The sequence below is a fragment of the Dermacentor albipictus genome, chromosome 7 (genome assembly GCF_038994185.2).
Source record: "Dermacentor albipictus isolate Rhodes 1998 colony chromosome 7, USDA_Dalb.pri_finalv2, whole genome shotgun sequence".
Lineage (NCBI taxonomy): Eukaryota > Metazoa > Arthropoda > Arachnida > Ixodida > Ixodidae > Dermacentor > Dermacentor albipictus.
In genome coordinates this window covers 101,225,537-101,252,563 of record NC_091827.1, presented here as the reverse complement: position 1 = coordinate 101,252,563, position 27,027 = coordinate 101,225,537, and the positions used below count along the sequence as shown (strand labels likewise).

Sequence of the window (27,027 nt, the reverse complement as noted above, 5' to 3'; positions counted from 1 at the left end):
TCATACACCATAAAAAGAGAGATAAAGCAGTTTAAATGATACTTATCGTCACATTGATGCAGCGAAAACAAATTGACGATGCTTTCTATTTGTAGTCAGAGATTTAAATGGTCAAAAACGCCGCGCCGATCAGCGGAGCTGGCGTGGCGTGTACAGCTGGCGTTAAAAACGCGCGCGCCCAAAACCGAAACTGGAATAATACCATCCACTTCGTGCGCTACAGTCGAGTCGGCCGCTGGGCTATATGGGAGTGTCCGCTCTTGTTGAATCTGCTTCTCTATGCTTATATACTGGAGCACATGCATCGCACATGTTTATCTTCGCTGTATAAACGAAATTGACGCTCTAATATTCAACCGCCAGAATTGCTACACGAATGTATTCCTTCTTAACTGAAACATTTGAGTATTTGTGACAACTGTAGCGCGAAAGGCAAGGAATGAGAGTTCACAGCGCACGTTTTTAATCTCAAACTCTTTCAATCTGTTAGAAAGTGCTCACAACCTGAAAGTTTTGTCATTTAACTGGCTCCACTCCTTCTGGGCAGCGCAGTGGCACCTGCGCGGTGCTATTACAAGCCCTGCACGGCGTGTTAAAGGCCTTCAGGATGCCCGAAAGGCCTTCAGGATGCTCACCCCCGTTTACATAGAACACCGCCCGAGGAGTTCAAACGCAACACTAAACCTCGTCATCGCTGTCAGTGCTGTCTCCTTTACGCGAGACTGTCTTTTTTTTTTCCTTTGTGAAGCAAATACACAATGCACGAGTGCCAGGCAGGAAGTTTTTATTCTTCTGGAAAACCAGGAATGCCGATTCCTCGTGGAAGCAAAGCAAACGTGTTGGTGGTTCGCATTGCATCCGGCGAAGTGGAGTGCGTACAAGTATTTTCGTTCTGTCTCCTGTTGGAGGGATTCATTTGTTGAAGGCTCGGAGTGACTTGTCCAGATTTCCCGAAGCTAACGATATATTGATTGACAGTGGTAAAGCACTCCCGCAAGAGCCAGTGCCCCGCGTGCTTGTAGAAAACGACTGTTGACCTCGCCAACCATTCTTGGTTGAACGTTGCCACGGGGGACGTCAGAAATTCGTCCTTCTGCCCCCAAAGAATAAGTGTCGGCACGTCGAGTCTGCGATACGGCAGCTTGTTCAGCTGCTCCTTATCGTTGTTGAAGGCGCGATAATAGTTGATGGCGCCTGTGAGAGCACCTACAAAGAAGAAATAGAGCGAGTGAGCGTTAAAAGAACGACAATTTGGCGTAGAGGCGCGCGGAAATGCTGCTTCAGCCATCCAATGTGAAACAGAAACCTAAGAATATGGCAAGGTGGACAAGTAAGTATTGGAAAGTGAGGAAACTGAGAATACTACTAATAGTTGCCATCGGCATTAGTCATCTGGGACCCAATCGGCCAACAGTACCTGCAAATAATAAATAAATAAACAAAATCGACCGCACAGACAGACGAGCGCATTATAAATGGTTGAATAAAATGGCGCTGTTACAAGCATGAATATCTTTACGCATGCCCCCCAATATATGAACAATTTAAGAAGACAGCAGCGCAAAAACGACATGAACGGAAACGAAACAGGGACGAGCGCTGAACTTGCAGCAATATTATTACGAATAATTCATGAATATATAAGTGCTTTAATGAAGCGCAACTTCTTTACAGATGTGAAATGCCAGGAAACAAAATCAGAAAAAAAAATGTCACGGACGGAATGGAAAGCTTTTGGCGCCGTTTTAGCCACAACCTCCAGAATGTGCACACTCGCATAATGCTTCTATGAATTTAGGTACCTGATAAATTGGCAAGAGTATGTCCTCACATTTAGTGCGATGAGAAGTGAGGTCGCGCTGAGTGAAACATAAATTATAAGTGTAAGGAGGGAAGGCGAACCAAAAGGTAAGCATCCAGTATGCTACCCTGCCGTGGGCATAGTGGGTAAGGGGTAACAGAAACGTAAAGAAAAGCGCAGAAAGAGAAGGACATCTAGTAAAAGAAAACCATGGCGTCACAGATGAAAGCTAACACGAGATCGCCAGAGTCGTTCAACTAAGTCGCTTAACCCGGGCAACTTACGCCTTCGTCACCTTCTGTAGTGAACACCGTTTCTGCCGGTACTCAAAAATAGACTGACAGAAAGCTGATCTACTTGGTAAGGTTTCATTATGCAAAAAAGAGGTGAGGCGTGCGGACAGGACACAAGAGTAGAAAAGTGTAAAACACGGACTCCGACTATCAACTGAAGGGAGCACTGAGGCAACACTTTTTTTCGCCTCAGTGCTCTCTTCAGTTGATAGTCGGCGTTCGTGTTGTCCACTTCACCACTCTTGTGTCCTGTCTGCACGCATCACCTCTTTTTTGCATAGTGACTCTTAAACAGTCTGCTCATAAAGTAGCCGGTCGTCGAGGCAAGCAAGCGCTGTCCCGAAGTTGCGAAAAACTTTGATTTCTGAGCGAACCAAAGTGACTGCAAAGTGTGTGGGCAGTAAGCGTTGCAGGAGCAATGAAAATTAGAACCAGGAAATGTGCAAGTAGACCGTGGCTGACGATAGTTCCACTCAGCGCGACCAGTGTGGTTAGAGCGTTTCTTGCTTTCTCGCTTGTGGTTTTTTCTGGCGCTGCTACTTGACTCAGTCAACTTGCGCTCTGCCGCTGATGAAGCGCGTTCTCACGGCGAATCCATGGCGTGTTCTCACGAAGCATCGCTAAAAAAGACGCCTCTGTGTGAATTTGAAATACAAAATGGCGACTGAAGCTTAAAGGTGCTTCTGACTCTCGGTCGACCGTCCAGGGTAGCGTTTTCGGAGACTATAAAAATGTATAGGAAGTGTTCTGACGCAGTCCTGCTTTTCTGAACGTGAGTTCCGGTTTAATAAGTCTCTAGACAAGAGCTTTTGCATCTACAGTCGTAAAGGTAAGAATTGTTCACTTGATTCATGTCAAGCCCTTTACGTGTCCGCATATCTTTAGGGCGCGCATCTATATCTACGTAACCAAGGATATGTACATGTATATGCTCATTTAGTTTGTAAGATTTTATCTATTGAAATTAGGCGTTTTGACGCATTCGTGAGTTTCCATACGCCCAATGACTCTTTCATTCACTTCCATGCCCGAGCTACTCAAAATATCATGAAGGAGGAGTGTATGCCACCTAGAGCCATCGTTATCCAAGCCAGTGGCATGGCCAGTCACCTACTGTGCATACGGAAGCTAGGCCTTCATACCCCGATATCGAGAAACAATCTTAAAAAGACCGTCAAGTTAACGCTCGAACTTTGCTGTCGAGTTGAAATACCGACACACCTCTACAGGCAGCTGTTAATTACCTTCCTTTCATTGCAAAGTCTATCCCAGATTTATGTTTCATAATTTTCCGCATTAATTCTTGCTAGAATTTTGTAATGTTGTATTTATTTCAGTTCAATAAATGTCCGAATAAATTATTATTCTATTCTATTCTCTGTTTATAGCTGCAATACTTATTGAACTCTGCTGTTTACACTAATGAAGTTGCCTGTGTCCTTTCTTTGTAGACACTTCGATGTCGCTAGATTTGGTCGGCCATAATATAGTCGGAAGCTACATATTTACGGATTCAGAGGACACTTTTATTGTTTATAGGTTCATTGTGTTTATTGGTTCAGCCAATAACAAAAAAGTACATTTACAATGTTGAGTTCCTCAAGGTTTAAATTTCTTGCACTCCTTGTTAAACCATTGGCTTTCAAATGCGGCGAGTCACCGGGAATATAAGGACGGGAGCCATACTGCGAAAGGCGGCGATTCGCCGGATGCGGATATCATAGGTTTAAGGGCTATTTGTATATGCCTCGACAACCAATATACGTGGGACATTTTTATAATTATTGCCAGCAGATGGCAGTGGCATCCACTTTAGGGTAGTCGAGATTTTATTGGGATAGCAAATACATGCACACTTCAGGCGAATTGCCGCCGTCATTGTCGGCGTCGCGGTGACATTCCCTACAATGTCCAAGTGCGATAACACCGTGGACTACCGTTGCTATAACACCGTATGATAACACCCTATGCTGTAGGTGCGAGTGTAGAGGGCTAGGGTGAGCCGACAAGAGTGGCTTGATCTCGCGCGCACCAAGGAGGAAGGCGGGGAGGCAGCGTGCCGTCTTTAACCGCGCACAGGATGCCGGGGGAGGGGATTTCTATACCGGTGCAAGACACGCCTGGAGCGACCGAGCGGGCCCGTGCGGGCCTTATGCTTCATTAAAACTTCTTTCTGGGCGAGTTGGTGCATACTTGACATAAAAAACTGTTTACAGCGCAAACACATGCAACCACAAGGTATAAGGGACAGGACACAAGCGCTGGGCCTTAAGGGCATAAGAGCCTTATGCTGAAAGCGGTTTGCGATGAGCAGAGTCAGCCACGCGCGTCATATTCTGAAAGTGAACTGCGACAAATATAGAGTCTAGGTGCGTCGAGGGCTCATCGCTTCGTGTGCGCTGGGTTCTCGCCGCTCATTTCGTTTTGAAGCGAGAGGAAGCACGAAGGTCAATTCGCTCGCTGCTTCTGCGCTCTTCCTCACACCAACGTTCTGACAGCCAGAGTCCGCGGTTTTCGAGTGAGATGTGTTTGCTTTGCGCGCGTGGTGCCATGCTGGGTGATTTAGTTCATAAGCGAATGTTAACGATTTTATAGAGCCGGTAAAGTGCTACGCTTACTTGATATAACTGTACTAATTTGTTATCGCAACTTATGCCCCGTCTTTCAGGAGAAACTGCGACATCTTTTTTTTCATTTGATGCGCGTTGAGTGTTCGCACGTGCGTAACGGCTTTGCCAAAACTTACGTGTTTCGAAGCAGCCACTTGGGTGCATTGTTGACAAACTATTCCACAGAATACTAGCAAACAACCTTAATCATGAGAATGCGACCTGTGCAGTGCAAAACTCAGGGCGAAATTCAGCCACAGGTGGGAGTGTCAAACGTGCTGTGCTACACCCCATAGGCCTGAACATTTCAAGGTCTTCCACACAAAAATAAATCTATGTCTGGCAGTAAGCTTTTCAACACAAAAGTGTGGCTTTATATTTTTACTAAAGTATTCTATTAGCATTTTGCAGCGTTAATTATTCTAAAATAGCTTATGATGAGTATGAGAACGTAATTTTGGCAGCGCATATTACGTAGCAATAATAACTAGTAAGCGTTATATTTGGTACCCAGTTGGTCAACTTAAATGTGAATTACCTCAGTAACTCCCTGAAGCTGTGCGGCATACATTGAAACACGTGGATGACGCACTGTTGGCATCATGCTGCAGTACATATGAGAAGGCGCATAATGGTAATAAACATGACTGTAAGCAAATGTTGTTCTGGTATCATAATTTATAATCGGTTAATATAAACAAGGATAAAACTCTGCTTTCAAAGTGCTAACAAACCGGTAATATACAGGGTGCAACTGTATCGACATTCCCTTGACTGTGTTAAGTCTACTTCCGATTGAATACGTTCTCAGTGCGAAATATCTTTGTTTTCCATTCTGGCATGTCATGAAAGTGCCATCTCACGAATGTATGCACAAAGCTCGCCAAGATCGCTTGTCTTTTGTTTATGCCTAAAGGTTTGTACCCTGTCTCAGGTAATAGGCAGATTGTTTTGCTCGGGTTTCAAGTGAGTTTACATATTGCATTTTCGCTATTATTATTGTTCGTCCTTCTGGAAAGAGCAAAATACCTCTGGCTTAAGAGGAATTTTGAGGTCGGTAAAGAATGACATGAATATATAGGAACCGGGGACCTTTGCGAGCACTGACATTGCTGAAGTTGAAGGTGTCGCTATCCCTATGCTTGTCTATTTAACTATATCGCTAGTCGTACCATTTAAATGACGTGAGTCGCAGTTTCCAACGGGGCAAAAAGAAATCGAAGGCTGCAGCGGAATAGTTGTTGACATTATATTAGTAATCCTCATCATGCGAATTTTCTACGTACCTTTTTGAGAGAACATGTACTTGTGCGCGTATTCTTCCCTTTCGGAGAAGCCCTTGTGCACTTTGTCAAAGAAGGCCAGGTCTCGCATTATAAGGTACTGCTCTGGAACCTTTGGATGCCGAAACGGGATCATGTACCTACATGGATGATGCACATATTCAATCAATGAACCGATCATTCTTCATTATGCGGCATGAGGTCCTAAAATTACAACTGCAGGTCGGATATCCTATACCGATACACTAAACGAAGTTGTAATGAACATATAATAAAAATGAAAGAGACAATCTGAGCAGTTACGAAAAGATACTCAAAGTATTTATTGGTTAGCATAAAAGCCATTATAAAGCTCACCGAGGTTACAGAAGCTAATGTAATGCAGCATGCGTGATTGTAGCTGTTTTTTTTTAACTAGTTGCATACATTCTCTTGCCCGAACAAGGCGCAAGAAGTGCCAGAGAGGCCAAGCCACCGTGTACACCATGAACAGCAGAAAGTCTTCATCACAGCAAATCTGAAACAGTCATTCCCTTCAGGCATCGTTTATTTAGGCTTTAGGTTAAGTTACTTTCGATTCAGTCAGAATGCACCTGCTCTATCAAGGAATTGGACCCACGGCCTTGGCAGCAGTACTTTCTCGTACGTAAGCCACTGTGGAGGGTTTCGGAGAAACAGTATTTTTTGGCGTCAGTCCAGTGTTATCGTCCTGCTGTGCCAAAGATAACTGAACTATTGCTTTAACTATTGCTCAGGCGCGACATTATTTCGGTATGCCAGTCCGAGAGCACCTTAATGAGGATAATCATTTGAATTTATATGGGATTTGATGGCTCCATTATATCGTATAACAGTCATATCCAAGGACAATATCTTTGCCCTTTTAATGCGCAGTTCCTGTGAAAGAAAAACAATGTTACATCTAGAGGAAGGCGAATGCACACTTTGGTGAACTCGAATTGAATATGGGTGGTAAATATTCAATATTTATTTGACAAACATATACGCATATATTTACACCACGAATATCTCTTTCTGCGTAATATGGAAAGTAGCCTGTACTTGCTGTTCCAAAAAGGACAACTATCTTTCAGGACCAAAGTCTGAAGTTACAAGGCACTACAAAATGGTATTCAAAACCACATGATTACCCTTTGAACAACTTTTGAACTTGGCTGCAAACCAGCTTCTTAAGGATGGATGGCTCACGTGTAGCTGTCGTTCCAAAAACACTGAATAAATGAGTGCCGAAGAACGACCAGAAGTTGTGGAAAAAGAAAAAGGTGCAAACGTGGTCGTGTTTATATACACTCCTAAGAGGGCCAGTTTCCAGAAAGGTGCCACAGGCTGTGGAGTAAAAGATAAAACTGCTAAATGAGTACACAGCAAAAGCACTGAATGAAATACAACCAAGAAATGATATGATATCGTGTAGCCATCTGCCGCAAAGCCAAAAGCACAGCTTGCGTTGCCGATTTTGTTTCAGCGTTGTTTCGAAAACTTGTCTTTGTCCAACTTCTAAGAACGAGCGACACGTTGTGAAATAATAACCAAACTTTACCATTTGTATGTCGCAAAGTATATGATTAGCATCAAATGTTCGGAAACAACGACTTGGTAATTTTCGAATACCAATACGTATATTGATCGAGTAGGGTTTGGTTCGTATTAGAAACTTCCAATATTCGTCCACACCTAGCTTAGATTACAATGCAAAGCCAGTTGTTCTGTAAAGAGTTAATTTCAGGCAAATTATATTTTTCTTTAAACACCAATACTGCTAGATTGAGTGCCGACCCTTGTGAAAGTTATTCTCTTTTTGTCAATCACCTTTTTATATCTAGGTAGATCTTGATTATTACTCACACACCGTACAATTCTGCACACTGTAAAAACCAATATTTATGTTTTCGTAAGTCGTTCTTAATCATAGCATCGCTTTTTCTGCAAAAGTACGATTCATAAAAAAACAGCCCTGTTCTAGTAATTGGGACACCTTGAGTGCGAACGTGGGAGCATTCCTTTGATTTCATTCTCAGGACCAGGGCTTGACATCTAGCTCCGTTTACTAAAAGTATCAAACTTTCTCCGCAGCAAATGCGTAGAATGTAGCTGTTAGTGCTCACCAGGACATCCTCATTTGCGTCGGACTTCGCAGCAGCTGCTTAGAAAAGGCCTTCGGGTGCATTCCGTTGATGATAACCATGCGGTCGATTAACTTATCGTGCAAAGTAGCCAGGCAGAAGCCAATCATGCCGCCCCAGTCATGCCCCACTAAGACAACAGGCCTCTTCTTTTGGGGATCTGCAATGTAGAAGGATTTGAAAAGTTCCCATTCTATACTACCGGGAATGCAGAATTTGGTTTTAGTTATGTAAGAAACTCGCAAGAGGATTGTTCAATAAAGTTTTTTTTGTACACAATTTTTATTGGATTTGTTTTACTAGGGAAAGCCTGTTAATATCCAAAAAGAATTAAGCTCTGGGGACCAAACAATACTGCTGTAGGGTGCCAACAAAACATCCCATCAAGCATACAACTCGATAAGAGCGCACGAACAGGGTATTAGCATTTACGCATACAACCAAACTTGTACAGAACAAAATAAGTAAAATATGGAACAAATACACAATTCAGAATAAAAACACTACGTGCGCAAAACAACAAACTGCAGCACATGCGACATAGTAGATTTCTTAAAAATGTAAATGTCTATATTGACACGTGGACTGGTTTATCTTTTTCGCTCAGATGTTATCGCTCAGCGCGGGACACGCCCGAATGTACCGGAAGTTTTTGGAATTTTACCGCTTGTTCTATCCGCTGTCTGTTGTCACTGGACCTTGTGTAGTCTGATTGCATATATGCGCGACGCGAATGGTGTAGAACTTTCTGTAGAAGGATCTGATTGAACATCATGAAGGGGCAGCGCAAAATGAAGAAGACAGAAGGCAGGAACACACAGGGTTCTGGAAGAACATTCTGGAAGACTTGCGGGCGCCAACGATTACTCTGGAACGTTCGATTGCTCGCGTATAAAAGCCGACGCACTTCACCGGCCGATCAGATTTCGACGACCGCCGACCGTGTTCGCCGCTATCGTTTTCCTCTGAGTACAACGTGTTTTTAAGGGCACAAGTTCGCCCCATAAAATGCTAGTTTCACAGTTCACAGTTTCGCTGCTTTCGTCATCGTCACTACCACGCGACAACATATTTTACGGAACATACCATAAGAAAGAGCTCTACTCAGTCGCCGCTCTGCATTGTAATTTCAACCAAACTATCTTTCTCAGAAAACGAGTGCATGTCATCATCTAATTGTCAAGTTACTACGTAATACGTGCTCACCTTTCCAAATCACCAAATTTGTACTAAACAGAAAAAAATTTGAAGGACGCTTAAGCTTCTCTTTTAAGAGTGGAGCGCGACAGCATTCGAATATTCTTGAGTACTTCTCACGCTTCGCGACGACTGCAGCTCGTACAATCATAAAGTTTACCGGGAAACACTGGCGGCGAAGGCTGTGCACGAAGGCGAGCTTTCTGGTAGAAACGCGCCCTCTTGCGTGGATAGAGTCTCTGCTATTGTTTCGCACTTTTAATATTTCAGTCTGAGAAGATATAGCGCAAAAGGCATTCGCTGTCGCTGTTTTGTTTTATGGTATTTGAGTGCGTGCTGCAATTCTCCAAACTCCAAGGAATAACTTTGTAAAGAATATGAGGCAACTATGAGTAACTTTAGTGCCGCTTAGAATATATACGGCAATTTTCGCTCACGGTACGCCGACGCCGACACCCGATTTACTGCAACACAGGCCCCGACATAATAGTATGTTGAAAGATATTCAAGGGCTCGAACATGACTTTTACAGGCTATCAGCACAAATGGTTGCTTTGAAACGAGCATACAAGAAAAAATTAATGAGTTTGGCGAAAATGTAGTGTTTGCAGTTCCTACTACGTTTTCACTGAAACAATTACTTTCTCATTGTTGTTCCATAAACCTTCGGCAGCAAGAGAAATTTTTTACGACGCCGTCAGTAAACCGAGAGAGCGCTGAGAGCAGACTTAACAGTTTAGCACTGTCGCCCAATGCCATTTATTCCAGCAGCCTATGTCGTAGGCCAAAACTGATGGCGTAGCACTGATTAACTGATTCGCGGTCCTCCAGTGAATGGTATTGTTGGATATATCGTTCATCACAAGTAAATAACCAACATAATGCTTCTAATAGTAGCGAGGGATATTCTTCAGCCACTGTGTTTCTTTTCAACTAGCATTTATGTTGTTCCCAATTAAGGCTTTCTGTTTCATGTTGCGAGCTTGTAATATTACATTACAAGCTCGCAACATGAAACAGAAAGCCTTAATTGGGAACAACATAAAAATGGCGTGAAAGAGCTGCAATCAGCGTTTTCAGGGTCATCGATGGCTTTGGAAGGCGGAAAGCACGGCGCGATGCCAGTTCCCGAAAGTCAACTTCACCCCAATATAACAGTCCTACACAGTGAAGCATACATCGAATATAAGAGCAATTTGAATCAGGAGAAAACCTATGCACTTGCATAGTAATGAATATGACTATTCTAACATGTCATGCAAGAACGGACTCAGATGCCGCATACATTCCTAAAAGCACAATTTAAAAATTCCTAATCTCGCTCTTCAGACGAACCAGTGGCGTCTTCAAATCTTCCCAGCAATTGCAAAGTATTACGACATTACAGCATGTAAGGTTCGTATTTATATAGGCAGCATAAATTGCAGTGAGCATTCACTTGCTAAGAAAACATGTGGGATGTCATCGACCCAAAGGACCATATGACCGGAGTTCGCCCGATGACCCCGCGTGCTCATGGTCACAACACTGGCCGGATATAGGGCCAACAACGGGTAATGCGTGGGCGTGTCCTAAAGCGAACGTTCGTTGCTGCCGCTCCCTACAGTGTGCTGTGCCTCTGAAGCTCAGCAGATCCCCTGGCCTCCAACGATAGGTGCACAACAAGACAGTGCGAATCGAGGCCACAGGCGTCCCGGCACCCACCTTAGCATACTCGCCCTCGAACCCGCCGCAGATCACGTGAGCTCCAGCACATGGCGCTCGGGCCACGCATGCGCCGTCGCCACAAGGCACGAACGCATTCCTTGAGTGCCTGTGCATTTGCTATTATAATAAAGGAACGCTCGTAGCACTCTTGTTAAAGCGACATAACTATAAAGAGGGCTTACTATATGCAGAACAACTATGAGCCTAAGCAGACACCAATATACATAGAAGACTTAAGAATACTTGGCCTTTTTTTTTCCAACTGGTTACCGTTCCCATTAATGACTTATTCGGCAAATTACCGAAGAATTCTGGGAACTAGCGTTCCTGAAGTTGCATCAAATTCATATATGAATGAAGAATAAACTGCTAATGATCTCGACTTTCAGAACAACGTATATTGATGCCTATGGAACGAGGCATCTGTCTCAAAAACATTCATAATGGTAACAGCGCGAACAAGATGATGATGGAGTGAAAGGACACAAGAGCGCTGGCTCACAACTAAGTCTTTTCAAACACACACACATCAAGGAATATAAGCGACACAGGCGATCCCATGGTGAATCGAGGAACACACAACCAGGCCACGTGGATACAGGACATCTATTACCGTATCGAGCTATGTAGGTAAATTAATTTCTGCTGAGAAAGCGGAATCGAAGGCTGGCTAAAGCACCACGTGTCCTTTCCCTCAATGTGGGCTGCTTCCACGACTAATCTGGTATATACGTCAGCATGCTTAAACAAAAGTGCTTTCGCTTTGAGGAGGGGTTTATACTTACATTGCCTGCAATGGACAGCCACATGCGCATAATAATTCTTGTCCAAGCAAAATTAATGCTCCCTAAGTCTTACATTTATGCGCCGGCCGGTTCGCCCTATGTACAGTCGCCCGCACTTGAGCGGGAAAGAGTACACCACATTGGTAGTGTAGCCTACATACTTATTAACATGATTCACTTTGCACCTTACATTAGAATTACGTTCTTCTCCACTTGTTGACCTTTCGACCGCCCGACAAACCGCACTCAATTTTCCAGGAGCCGAAAAGACAACCTGCACCCATAGCAACCTGCAACGTTCTTCAGGCCACGGGACAAGCGGTGTGCATAGGGTACAAGTACCACGCTCTTCTTCCGGCTTTTTCCTTTGGCCTCCTGTCTCCTCGAAATTTTTACGCATTTTACTCTTTCTAAGCTGGATTTAATTTACCTAGATAGCTTGATACAGTAACAGATGCCTTGCATCCACGCGGCCTGGTTCTGCGCTCCTCTGTTGACCATGTGATCACCTGTGTCGCTTATATTCCTTGATGTGTGTGTTTCAGTAAACTTAGTTGAGAGCCACCACTCGTCCTGTGTCCTTTCACTCGGTCGTCGTTTCGCTCACGCTGTTGCTATTATGAATGCATACAAAGTAGCCCAACTTTCCACTTTAAAGTCTGAAAAATAAATGACACTGCACTTGAAACAAATCGACATTTGAAAAAGCCTTACTACGGAAATGTCACACCTGTGCACACTGTAGCCAATATAACCTTCACAATCTATCGTCAACATACAAAAACCACTGACTTGTCTTTGTGTATACACGCCTCAGGATATAGCAATTTGGACGTTTTCTTAATGCTGAGGTAGAATTCCAAATCTTCAACAAATGCCACCACCATCTTCCTAGTGCACATCATTATCAGCCTATTTTATGTCCTCTCGAACATAAAATCCATGCACCAATTAAACCATGGTCTGTGGCTCCAGCGGCAGTTGTTGAACCCATCCAGTGCCAGTGAATTTGCTAATTTCATCACACCTCCCAATTCGTTCTCGTCGTCTACTGCGCCTCCCTTCCTTTGGTATAAATTCTGTAACTACTATGCCGCCGATTACCTGCTCCATACACATGACGTCTCTTGCCCAAATTAATTTCTTATTCTTAACCTCAGGTAAAATATGAGCTATCCAGGTTTCTTCTGCAATCGCCATCACTGTCTTCCTGTCTACTAAAGTTACGCCTCACATTTTTTTTTTCCTATAACTCGTTATGTGATTCTTAATTAGCGTCTTCTGAGTATTTTTTAACCTCCGTGTTTGTTTCCAATATGTTGCCACCAATAAAAATAATGACTGCAGAGTTCAAATCTTCAAAGTGAGCGGTATATTGCTCAATGTCTAACAAGGTTCTCAAGGTTGTCAAATATGTAACACAGTATTATCATGGCTCATTTGACTGTTAGTGAATAACAAACAACTTGGCTTCTTTGTGACTCGGCATCATTGCGATCCTACATCGAGCTTTACTTGTGTTGGTCAAAATTTGGCCTAGCGATCCACCTTGCATATCTATGCTTGCATGCTTGCGCCATGCTTGCATGCTTTCATATATACTAACAAAACTGCATAATAAGATCATGCAGTTCATAGCCATAATAAAGCAATGAGTTATGGACCACCTTAAAATAGTAGAAGGTAGGATGACCTTATCGAAATTTTGTTTTAACGCTGTACGGTGTCAGGAAACATCCTAAACGTCTGCACGTACGAATGTGGCCTGAAAACAAGTACTGTAGCCTTCCTTCAGGCTCTGACTTACTTATCGCCTCCAATAATTCTTTGACATCTTGAACCAGCTTCACCATTAGATAGTCCGCAGAATCAACAGGTCTTGTAGTAAGGCCGTATCCCCGCAGGTCTGGAACAACGACACTGTGAAACGATAATGTAAGAGAAGACAAAAGTAAGGAACGGATTGGTAAAGGACACGGGCACCTGCGCATCAGGAACGTAAGTTATTGTTATAATAATCGTAATCATACCTACGTCAACGGGCTCAATCCTTTGTATGGATATATTCCTATACCTTTAAATGTAATCCCTAACTATGCTTCTGTTTGCACGAGTGTATGCTCTTCTGTACTGCTTGCCTCTCCGTTATCTGGCCAATGCACTACATGCCCTACCACATTTCATTTCATTCTCTCAATCTAAACCATAATATCAGCCACCCACGTTTGCTCTTTCGTTCAGAGTCTAGCGGTCCGTTTTAGACATCTAACTTGCTTCCTGCTGCTTAGTTTTCACTCACGTTTCTTTGTTGTACTCCAGTATAGGATTGTACTGGCAAAACGCATACCTTATGTATTTTTCACAGGAGGCTTTAGCTCAAGGCAAACTCCAATTTTTCTATTCAAATGCATTTAAAATTTAAAACACAGAAATGCTTTTATGACACCGCTGTTAGACTTATTCGTAAAAAACTCGTTGCATTTCAGCGCTAAACCTAACTTATAGCCAGAGCTGCAAGCAGCATTTTCAGTGAAGGCCTAGACTTTCTCACAAGAAAAAAATTCCGAAAATTAATCGGTGACTCTGCACCAAAAACATATCGAAATTTTGAAAACTGCATCTCTTATGGAACTTGAGGCGGACAAATCTGAAATATTGTCACTTAGTGACGGTGAAGAAAGTAGCGAAACTGGAAATGACAAAACTAGCGTTTTACTGGGCGAATTTGTGCCCTCAAAAACAGGCTACACTCAAAGAATAGCGACAGCGGCCAACACAATCGGCGATCGTCGAAAATGTGATCAGCGGGTCAAGCGCATCAGCTTGTGTGCATGAGCTATCGGAGGTTCCAGAGTAATCGCTGGTGCTCGCATGTCTTCCAGAAAGTTCTACACAATTCGCTTCACACATGCAATCAGATTATACAAGCTTGGGTGACAACAGACAGCAGAAAGAACAATCGATAACATTCGATACATTTCCGATACATGCTGGTGCGTCCCGCGCTGAGCGACAACATTTGTTAAATGGTGAAAAGCGGTCACCCGAATATGATATACAAGTACACGTGTCAGTTTGAGTTTACAGCTCATGCGAAGTCTTTGAAATGTTTACAAGGGTTTTAAATTAAATTATGGGGTTTAACGTGCCAAAACCACTTTCTGATTATGAGACACGCCGTAGTGGAGGACTCCGGAAATTTCGGCCGCCTGAGGTTTTTTAATGTGCACCTAGATCTAAGTACACGGGTGTTTTCGCATTTCGCCCCCATGGAAATGCGGCCGCCGTGGCCGGGATTCGATCCCGCGACCTCATGCTCAGCAGCCCAACACCATAGCCACTGAGCCACCACGGTGGGTGCACAAGGGTTTTGCAAAAGTCTTCCTTACTTTTAGCATATTAAAACCGGTGCCCAATATTTACTGCACATCTTCTAGCTCTTAGTTGCCTGTTCATATAAGTGCATTCTCTGACCTTCCAGCTACACTTACAAGTATTTTTCTTCACAAATCTTTTCGACTCTGTGATTCACACAGTGGTTCTTTTCTTTTTTTCATTTTCACATTATCTTCCAGCACATTCTTCTTCGATCCCACAACTTTTATAATCCTCGGAAGGTTCCCTCGGCCGTACAGTCTATTCATCAAGAGACAGAAAACGCAGGGAGTTGGTTTTATAATGGGTTTCTTATCCCAATCCTCTCATAAAAACAAATTTCCCTTACTGTCCACGGCGCTTTGTTCAGAGTGCAGCTCTGAGGCACCCGTTTTTGCGGTGTGAGTCGGCGTTTCTGGAGAAACCAAGTGAACGAGCACAGCAAAAGATGTTAGCGAATGCGTTGAGCGTTGAGAGGATGCGCAAGAAGGAAAGCGGAGAAGAGGGTGCAGCGGAACAACAAGGCGGAAAACGGAAGAGAGTATGGAGAAAGCATGAGAAACTCGATTTGCCGCACATGAGGGGTTTTGCAGCGATGGCTACTAGATTGCGCCAGATTACCGCGTGTCGTCTGGGCCTGTCGGCAGTGGCTTCTGCGAATCGCGCCCACCCGTCACCTACCCGCTGGGCCCACGCACTTGCCCCACACGCTGGCTCTCGCGATCTCCAGATTAGTGAGGCAGTCGCGCCACACTTTGCCCCATTTGCAGCGTGCTCCGCGAGACCGATTGTACGCGGAAGCCAATATAAAGCGAAATGAAAACACGTATTGAACGAGGCTCAAATTTCGCATCAGGGAGTACTGTAATCATTGGCGAATTTTTTTGCTGCCTTGATCCTCTTCACCCCATGCACGCGCTTGCTTCGTCGTCGACACCGATAAACTTCCTCACTTCCTTTTGATACTGGCCATCCTGGGGCAATAACGACGAATGTTACTCTCTGCTGCAAACTCCATCTGCATGTTGTGAAGGAAACCAGCTAGGCTGAGAATTCGGCTTTCGCACTTTCTGACAACGTACAGTAGATTCAGAGTTTTCGTGTCGCTGTCTGAATGTCATTTTCAAACAAGCACGAAGTCTCCTAGTGTGACATCCGCAAAATTCCTCCATGCCGCTTGCGGAAATGAAAGTCCTTTGCTCGACGGCACTAGCTCCGCTCATAGTTTGCGTTCGGGCTTTCAGTCAGCCTTAGTTTGACCAGAAATGCGACTTTTCAAGAGAGAGCTCTGGTACTCCGCCATAGGCTGCAGGATGCCAGCTAGTGCCTAAGCTTGTCTTGTGTCTCTTATTGTGTTGGGCCGCTGCTGCTTCTGTGCAGCAATTCCAGCCACATTTAAAGATCGGGCACATTGAAATAACTTGTTTTAAATCTAAGGTTACCCATTCAAGCAACATTTAGTTTACTCCCGGGTGGTGTGTGGCGTAGGGTCGCAGCGTGATGTCGCTGTCCGCCCACTGATGGAATTGCTGCGTATAAATGCAGGCCTCCTGTCACGTATCACCACTTTAAATTTAGAGACGCTCGCTCTCTTCATGAGAGGGATAAGACTGCTTGCATCCTCTGTTGCAGGGCACGCTGCCGCCACCTGTGTGCATTGGTCACTCGCCACTGCGTTTTTCGGAAGAATCTTACAGCCAGGCTCTTAAAGACTACTGCCCCCAGGGCGTGCCGGTGTGTTAACACAAAACGATCATAATCAGGATTGGCTCCAGTGTCGACGGCATCCCACGGCGCTACCGCGTGAATGCGTTCGTGTCACTGCTCCCGCGTTGGCGTCGTCATTAAATGAATAATTAATAATTAAGAAACGCAAAGACATAACCAACTTTACAGCGAATCCCAGCGAAGCTATTAAGGCCTAGTTACTCTATGATCGTGTCCGTCTGTAGGCAGAAAGCTCCCCATACGTCGGCCGATCCCGATGTTAGTGTTATGCTGGGCCGACCGGCAGCGCAGGTGACGCAGACGTTAAGCACGCCCCATACCTTGGCCGATCCCGAAGATAGTGCAATGCCAGGCCCGTCCGTGGCAGAGGTGCAGTTCACTATTAAAGGGCCGACATACACAGCGTCCTTCTTCACAGAGTGAAAGGACACTGAGTTTTTCTTCTTCAGCTACGTGTACAACTTCGAAAGGCCTATTCTAGTCACTCGGCAACAACTCATCCGATTGCCATCGGTACTTCTCCTTGTTTATCTTGATGAAATGGCGGGAACCTTACGTACTCTTCTACACATTACTTTATTTTTTTTTTCTGGTGAACCTCTGTCAAATCTAATTATAAGTGCACCAGAAACCGTTGTATCCATCAGCGCCAGGTGGACAGGTGAAGTACCACATTTACGCGTGAAAGTATTGCCCTAGCGCTACGTTAGTAGACTAGCTTCAGTTGTAAGTTCAGTTCAGCTTCCGCCCGCGCGCTTACAGCCGCTGTCGCCACTTCTGTGACAGCTGCCAGGTGGCAACGCTGTTCCATCAGGCTCCACTGCAGACGCCTCGTCACAGCCTTGAGCTCGTGCGGACGGGCAGTTCGCGCGTGTTTCACGCTCGCTGGCGTTCTCCCTTGTCAGCATTAGTGATACCACGAGAAAGCCGTGTCCACCTACACCAATAAGATTTATCGCGCCAGTTTGTTAATACTGAAAGAAGGGTAAACTGCACGAAAGGAAGTGGAGGTGCCCTCGCACGAGAGGCAGTAACGGCGCTGTACTTATCTCTTCCTTTTTTTCCCCTTTAAAACCACTCACTCACAAGAAACGCATACAGCGAAGCGCAGAAGCTGCGTTTCTAAATGTCGTGTGTTTCTTCCTGTCGTCTTAACGTTTCACCCAGTTTAGGCTCACGAGCCTGAATATCTGAACGTGATCGTAGGATGATCTTCATCCCCACTGAAGCTCCTCACCACACCAAAGAAGCGCTACAAAAAAAAGAAGAGGTCAGTCTTTGTACACACACGCCATAAAAAAAATAAAGAAGTCGGATTTTTCATTCCCTGAAGATGCTTAATCAGCGAAGCTGAAACGTGGGGCCCCTGTGCTTACCGCTGGGGTAATCCCGAGGGTTCATTAAAGTATTTCTCAGTTATGACGTTACACACACAATCGGCTGTGACGGAGAGAACGACGTCACTTCTGTCGTCGTAATGGGGAGACCGCGTTTACGGGGGCCATTGCTTAAGGGAGTATGAGCCACTCATGGTCTTACGTAACGGAAATATTTAATTTTGAAGAAATTTAATTTCGCAGTCCGCAGCTGTCGCTTGCGTTCCGTGTCTCGAATTTGCTCGGCGGCGTGGTTCGTAGCCTTCGCCTGCGATTTGCCGCTTGTGAGTCTTCGAAATTAAATTTCTTCAAATTTAAATATTTCCGTTACGTAAGACCACGAGTGGCTCATACTCCCTTAAGCAATGGCTCATACCCCCGTAAACGCGGTCTCCCCATTGACAAAAAACTCAAAGTGATTGAGGTTCACCTTGAAAGCAAATTCAATGCTCTCATCACTGACCTCACTACGAAAGTGGAGACGCACTTGGAACGCTGCATGGAATCTATGCTTCAGAAAATGGTCAACCTCCTCGACGCACGCCTCACGCAGCTCCCCCCGCTCTCTACCCCTCTTCTCCCCACAACACAACCAACTGCCATGGAACCCCACATCACAATAGACGCGAGACTAACCCCTCTTATCCATCCCTCTAAGCTCCAATATGGCGGGACGGGGCAACAATAACTCCCTTCACATCATAACCTGGAACTGCCGCGGCTTTCGGGGCAAGCGCGCGCCCCTGTAGCTTCTACTACCTACACTTTCCCCAACACCCCAAGTCCTTCTTCTCCAAGATACCGCCAATCAGGCCACACTCCCCAGTTACAACTCCACACACTCTGAAACCACAAACAGACCCAGGGCGTCCACACTTGTAAATTCCACACTTGTCCACACAATAAATTCACCAATATAACCAATAAAATTTAATAAATTTTTAGTTTCACATTTTATGGCACATGTTTTGTAGTGTACCGTTGCAGGGTATTGTTATAGAAGTCTAACTCCATGTTTCTACATTTCAAGAATGGCCATGTAAACTGTAATAGTTGAGGTCAAATCACTGTCTCAATTTACCTGGTTGCCCATGTAGCACTGCGTAGCGCTACTCGCAGTGCAACTCCCTACGACGTACCAGGGCGGCGCAAAATGAAGATTAGCTATACGGCGCCATAAAGCCGTCCATCTCGCCCCTGCATGAGTGACTATGCCATTAATCGTGAGTTGCGCACAGCGCCAGTCGGAATAAGCTCGTGGGAAGAGGAAAGTGCAATGGCACCAACCTTTTACGTAATCAGATAAGCGAAGGAAAAATTTGACGCCAGTTATTTTGCTTACATGGCTATTTGGTGAAGTAGAAATGCGGAACTAGCCTTTTATGATGATTCTCTTGAACTTCCAAATATAAGTCTGTGCTGTAAATTTGGTAAGTGTAGTGTTATATTCTTAAATTAGTTTGATTAGTAATTGACTTGCATTGGTTTTTTTTGGCAAATGACGTCTACCAGGATAGATAAATTATTCTTTGCTGACGTAACTTAAGTAACTTCTGCAGGCACATTTTTAAGATTTCGTTGTAGAAAAGAAGCAGGCTGCATACTCCACGCACTTCCTTCCATCCACGTGAAACATTTCTTGCGCACTTACCAAAAATGTTCACCGAGGGTAGCAATCTGCCGGTTCCATATAAACCAGAAGTCCAAGAATCCGTGCAGCAGAAGCGCAATCGAGCGATTCGCGTATCGCGGGTCACATCCCTTGTAAACATAGTGCATCTTGATACCCTAGACAAAAAAGCATGCTTTTATAAAAAAAAAATTATTTGTGACAATGTATAATAGGCATGCAAGATCTGCGTTCATTTCATCCCGTGACGACACGGAAGAATTATCTTGCCTGTTATGTTCCCTTACCCAGCTTTCACTTTAGGCACGCTGCTACCTGTTGTCGTACATGGCACAGAGTACGCCCGTGTTGCTGCCGCTCAGGTCGATGTGGCAGATCCGATATGCTTGACTCTATGACTCGCAATCATCGCAAAAGAACCCCTACAACCTTCTCTGATGTCCGTGTCGTTATGTAGGTCTTTCTTAAAAGATTTTACCGCTTCCCGCGGAACCTTAGAGCGTATCGCGGCAACTAAACCACGCAAACCATGAGGTACTGACTGCAGTGCGTAGGGCATCACATCTACGCTGCCCGCTATCACATCGTACGCGTGATCTGGCTTAAATCATACTTTTCCGTCAGCTTCGTGTTTAATTAATTTCCCTGACACGGTACTCCGCCTGCCGAGATGAGCGCCGTTTCGGCATAGACTGTCTATAGTAAGTGCGTAAACCTTGCCTTACTTTTTGTTCATTTGATGCCGCTTCACAACATAAACAGGACGCTATCAGTAATAGCTACATTAGCATTGAAGCATACTCGAAAACTTTATTGAGCCATAATTGGAAAACATTACTTTAAAATTTAGGTATTATTTATTCTTTAATGATTGTATCCACTGTGAAAGCGTAATATGGAAGAAAGTGAAATGCATGTGCGCACATTACTAGGGGGGGGGGGAGGATTTATAGCGGGGTAATTTATGATGCAAAGGGAATCTATGACGCGCAGATATTCTCGGATTTTCTTAGCAGTTCAGAAGAACTGTTCCTGATATTGTAGTTCACAAGAGGGAGTATAAATGAAGGAAAGAGAAGCAACGTTAGATAGTGTGTGGGAATGGGAAATGGCGTCCTTGGCAGCGAGTTCGTTCCGAAGTGGCATCTGGTAGAAATTCTCGCATGGAACGCGCACACTGACAGATGCGTGAAGGCAGATCATTCAAGAACGTCACTAATTTGAAGCCACCATGCTTGTTAGCAGCACCAAACAATGACCACACAAATGAGCCCGATGCTTATACAAACTCAAACTATGCTCAGACAATTTATTTCAATAAAACAGCAGTTGCACAAGGCCTTGCTGAGAGGGAGACTTAGGTACGCGGTGATGTAGTCGTGTATGCCAGGTTCCAGTAAATAAGGAAGGAAAGCGCAAAGTCTGACACCCACTTGCATGTGGGTTTACCTCATCGGGAACATTTGTGTTGAAATGGCGTAGAACGAGTACTGAAGAAAAAGTACAGCAACTTCATCAATGCTTTGTCTCAACACCTCGCCGACCAACAAGGTGGTAAGCCTGTCCCCTTTCAAAAGCTTTCTCAATGGGCCGATATCGGAGGCGAACTTCCTTTGAAAATCGTTAAAGTAGGAGCTCAGGCAGACAGAGCCACCTGTTCTCACTGAACCCAGAAGAAATAATTTATGTCCATCATACTTTTTCTGAGTGCCTAGGGGGACATCTGTCATTGGTACATCATGAGCCGTTATTTGAAGTGCACTGCATGTGCCTCGGAGACCGCTTATAATTAGAAAACCACAAAGTTGATGCTGTCTCGCTAAAGTGAAGCCCTTGCCTTCACGTAGTACAGAGCGACAAGTACTCCAAAATATCTTCTCAGTAAGAAAGATTCGCACTTAATGTTTCGTCCCCGTCCTAACAATCATAATGAGTTTCCCGTCCTAGTTTCTGAAGCCAAGGCGAGTTAAAAACGGCAATTAAAGCACCCTGGCAATGTTATTTTTCTTTCATGCTTTAATAACCATGTTCTCCAAGTGCCTCGCCAGACAAAAATGTCCCAATATAAGAATATCTAACTTTTGCGTAGCATAGGCATTGAATACCAGTGAAAAATTTTGATGACGAATCAACTATCTTCAAAATTTCTGATTATTAGTATAATCTTATAATAGACCATGGCCAGCTGTTCTGTGCAGGGCACATGCTTCCTAGCTACATCTTTTATTTTTTGCCTTTAATAGCTACTGTCGTATTCCTTAGAGAATTACTGGTATCGTAGACATTTGTTTGCTAAGACGAGAACTTACAAATACACAGCGCAGTGGCTCATTTCATTTAAATCTATGTTAGGCTACCAGAACGAGCATATATAACGTGTCTAAGAGGATTCACTTGCAAATAAGTAAGCATGTTTTGTACTGAAGCACAACGGTGAAGTGAGAACAACAGAAACCCGTCGACAAGGTAATGCTTCGCACCATTAGAATTTCAGAGAAGTAACAGCGCTGTGTACTTTAGCGCCAAACACTTGAGACGCAGCCTGTCGTCCTCGTTGTGCAATCAACGTAAAAGAGAGTGCTACAGCATTATTCCCGAGAATTCGTACTTTCGCTTAATTGAAAGCTGATTTGAACGCTGAGATGAAGGCTGAATTTCACGAAGATGCCTTCCTTGAGAGTATGTGGATCAAAATAAAATGGTGTTCAGCGTGTCGCATATTTTTCTTTGGGGGAGGGGGAAGGCTGGCAGGAGGTATAGCTACATTAGCATTGAAGCATACTCGAAAACTTTATTGAGCCATAATTGGAAAACATTACTTTAAAATTTAGGTATTACCAGTAAATGCAGCATTATGCTTGTGGCTTTCAATATACAGGAAACCACGAGCTTTCGGAGTTGATAGTATGTAACGCCAATATAAATTGAATAGCAAGTAAGCACATAGTTAACAAAATGTTTTTAAACCATTTGTATGCTTTCTGCGGGTGCCAACGCTTCAAGTTGTGCAGTGAGCGCCAACAACTACGCAGCTACGGTATTCTCATGAGCAAACTACCAACAGTAAAACACCCACCTGTTCCATCGATGGACATTGTACACTTTCGTCACATGATGGTTCACAGACATGAAGAGAAAATAAATGTTACGTACATTAACATTTGCATATGCGTGCGTTCCCAGTTTACTGTCCTTCAACTCTGGTGGTTCACTTCGTCTGTGGGGTTCGAGAATTGCTTGGCCGTGAAGCGCCACTTGAACTTTGACGTACGCCTCCATCCAGATCCACATGCTTGTCCCGATTGCCAGGATCATTATTTTGGCAATAACTGCAGGCAGCACCATCTTGTTGGAAGGCTGCTAAACTGGAGCGTCTTAATAAGTGGAAGACTGAAAGTGAACAAGAATCATGGTCCGATGTTAAGCGCATGAATATAAAGATAGTAAAGTAAGTTGGTATAGTTATTTCCGGGCGTAACATGCGCTTAAAGAGAGGTTCGGCGAGCTACAGCTTTATCTGCATACAGCTCCCTCTATGCCATAATTCAGGTTGTGCAATGCAAATTAGAACTATCAAGAATATATATATATATATATATATATATATATATATATATATATATATATATATATATATATATATATATATATATATATATATACATACATATATATACATATACATATATATATATATATATATATATATATATATATATATATATATATATATATATATATATATATATATATATATATATTTATATATATATACAAGAAAAAGTGCAGGCGCGCGTAGAACGGCAAAACCGCACATTGCATTCGTCCTTCCAAACTTCATTACGAGTGCCCTTGCAAGCCCAGAACGTACAATTTATATATTTTCTTTATAAGGATGGCCCATATGGCTGTAACTTGTTACGAACAAACGTACAGCAAGCTGCAAGCACTAGTTTCCCACAGGGGCCAAAAGCAGTGTAAAGGCTACCAATAGGTTTGTCCCCTCATTCATTTTTCTAAACAATGAACGTTGGGCGCATAGGAACATTAACAGGCATGCGTTACGTCCCACTCCTACATAAAAAAAAACATAGAGCCGAGAGAAATACGCAATGAAAGAGTGGGTACCGCTAGTGGAATGCAGGGGGAAGGGTAATATCAGCATTGGGTATGGGTGTGGTGGAAAGGTACCAGAGGGACGTTTCTCTTTTGCTTTGTTTGAAGTTACTGCAGCTTCCGTGCGACAACAAAGACGGTTTTAGACACCCGCTGGTCACATCTCACCCATACTGCGAACTGCAACTGCATTCCATTGCATTGTTTGCATAATTGGGATGAGCTCAAAAATTTGGTTATCGTAGGCAAGCTGTCTCTGATACGATGTATACACGTGCATGGAAAATTAAACAAAATAAAATAAATACGAAAACCAACACTTTCGGTTACGCGCGGCAATTTACATTAAAAGTGCCCTCTAAATGTAACTTCAGCCATGCACCGTTAAATAGGCCAAACAAGAAAATCATCAGCCATTCCACTCTGTGAAGGTGGTTGACTAGCGAAGCTCTTTAGAACAGGTCACAGAAGTGACATATTGTTTTGAACAAAGGTACGAACTCATTTAATATTTTGATGAGTGGCCATCGTGATGAAAGGTACGCACACTTACTTATTGTCTGGATCGGTGCTCATTATTTCCCGCACAACTCTAATGACATTCTTTCATAATGTCAAATTGACGCACGTACGCCGCTGGGTTATGGGCTGGGCCGGATGTCTGTGGCATCGCAAGGGATATGTCTGCAACACGGAACGCGTAAACCGCTCCCTTTTCGGCAGCGACAACAGGGGTAATGTCATCGCAGCTAATTCACGCAAAGTGAGTAGCCATGAAAAATACGGGACTATGAGTCATTGGATTTTTTGCTTTCTCACGCGGGTAGGAGCCATCGCTCACGCGGGTATGGGCCATTGTTCACGGGGGTATGAGCCACTGATGCTGACAGTTTTCCTCGTGCTGTCCTGCATGTTGTAGGCGTGGTTAGAAAGAAGTTAAGCACTGTTCGCTTCACTTTGCTGAGTGCTTGTAGCCTCTGCCATACGGGGCTATGAGCCATTGATGAGGATAGTTTCTGTCCACAGAGAAGAAAAATGCATAGAACCCTGGTCCAATACAGCTTCGCTGTAATATTATGTAAAGGCACAATAATAAATATCAACATACCCAAAGGTCGAAAATAATCTCTAACATACGGTGTGGAAGATGCACATAAACCTTGGTAAATTCGGTACGTACGCAGTAATTATATTTACCCCCTTAAGAGTGTTTTCCTGTTGCAGTGGTATTGCTTCATAAAAATTTATAGAGGACGCCAACGGAGCTCTAACTAGACGTGCGATGACAAAAGACGTACTTGAAAATTGTGTAATCGTTCTGGCAGCCTTGGTTGCACAGAAATGTTTGAGAGGAGATTTTTATACCTCTCCCTGTGAAATTATCTTGTCGGATGTTTCTGTGCTCCCAAGGCTATTACAATAATTACATAGTTTTCTTGTACGTCTTTTGTCTTCGCACGACTAGTCAGAGCTCCATTGTCGACCTCTAAATTTTTGTAAGGCCCTAACGGTAATGGTGTTAGCAGTGCGGCAAGAAAACATCCTTAAGAGTGTAAACATTTTGACAGTGCATAATATACCATATAAAGCCATTTTTGAGTGCAGAAAAAGGACAGAAAAATATATTTACTGGTAAAATTAGTCTGTACATTTAAACATACACACGCAGACGCTTTTCTAAGCTCTGACATATTTTTATCTACCATGGGACCTGCTTTCCACACTTATCGCAAGTTCACTTTTTCTATTTTAACACCTTTATGCTAACGCACGAAAAGAAGCGGGCAAAAGCGACATCTAACCTCGCGCTTCTAGCACAGCAGGTGGATGATTTAACTATTCAAGCATTTAACATTTAAACATCTAACCAAATACTATATATATATATATATATATATATATATGTATATATATATATATATATATATATATATATATATATATATATATATATATATATATATATATATATATATATATATATATATATAAAATGGCGTTTTGAGACTACGAACGCGTGCATCACATTGCGTGGCGCGATCGAGAGAGCGTGCGCGCAAGAGCAGGTGGTCAATCATACTGCTATAACGCTGCATACTGATCGGCCAATGCCCTGACAAAGCAGGTTGTACAATTTCCTCGCAAGAGTACAAAACAAGGTCAGTCGACATGACGTCGCCGTCAAACTAGTCGTCGTCATCCTTTTGCTCCGGTTATATCGCGGATACGCTCGTGGCACGAATACAGTTGCTTCACTTACACAAACACCTTGGTCCTTCTGGTGACGTTTTGTACAACCTCAAATGATGCCGGGTAGGTAACTACTTTCATAATACTTGCCAATCAGAAAGGCAGGTCAGGATAGTGTAAGCGAAACACCCATTGCACGGTACGATTCAGAAATGAAATTCCTTTGGCGCCCGGTTTATTCGCTTCCTGTTTGACGAATTCCATTTTTCCTTGTAACTGCGCGGCTGCGCAGCTTGTAGATATATATACCTGTTGCTCTGGCTTCAATAAAATCAGTTGCTACTTTTCGCCTGCGTTCGTCTTCCTTTCTGTTGTGCCGTCGCGCTGCGCACTATTTCAAAATGGTTCTCATATCAAAATACCAAACTAACCCAACATTCAACTCTTTTGATGAGGACAACACACCTCGTCCGAATTTTGCTTAATCATGTGTTCGACCTCTGTATCACTCTAAAAGTATTGCTACAATATTGATTTTGTTGTTCTTACCGGAAATCCTTTGGAGAGTCTCTGAAGTACTCAAAGAACTTTTGAGTAGAACGTTGGGCTTGTCGCGGCTTTCAGTAGGTGAAACTTTTAAGCCCTAATTTTTCGCCAGCCATAAGCTACTGGAGAGACCCGCGCACAACATTAACAATAGTGCTATCCACATAACAGCCTTCTTTCGAGAGTTTCAGTCGATAGGACTCGGCACCCCAAATGACCAAGGTCAATATATTCTATTAAAACGTAG

The 27,027-nt window shown here is 43.6% G+C and overlaps 1 protein-coding gene across 1 annotated transcript; it reads right to left on the bottom strand.

Annotated features, from left to right (window-relative positions):
• Window positions 1-769: 769 nt before the first annotated feature.
• Window positions 770-27,027, bottom strand: LOC135917205 (epoxide hydrolase 4-like). The gene is made up of 7 exons (XM_065450724.2): window positions 26,784-27,027; window positions 23,082-23,318; window positions 19,950-20,086; window positions 13,627-13,739; window positions 8,113-8,290; window positions 5,990-6,126; window positions 770-1,206 (listed from the first exon to the last, which is right to left on the bottom strand). Exons 2-7 carry the CDS (start codon window positions 23,271-23,273, stop codon window positions 785-787), a joined length of 1,179 nt encoding a protein of 392 aa, XP_065306796.1. The 5' UTR covers window positions 23,274-23,318; window positions 26,784-27,027; the 3' UTR covers window positions 770-784.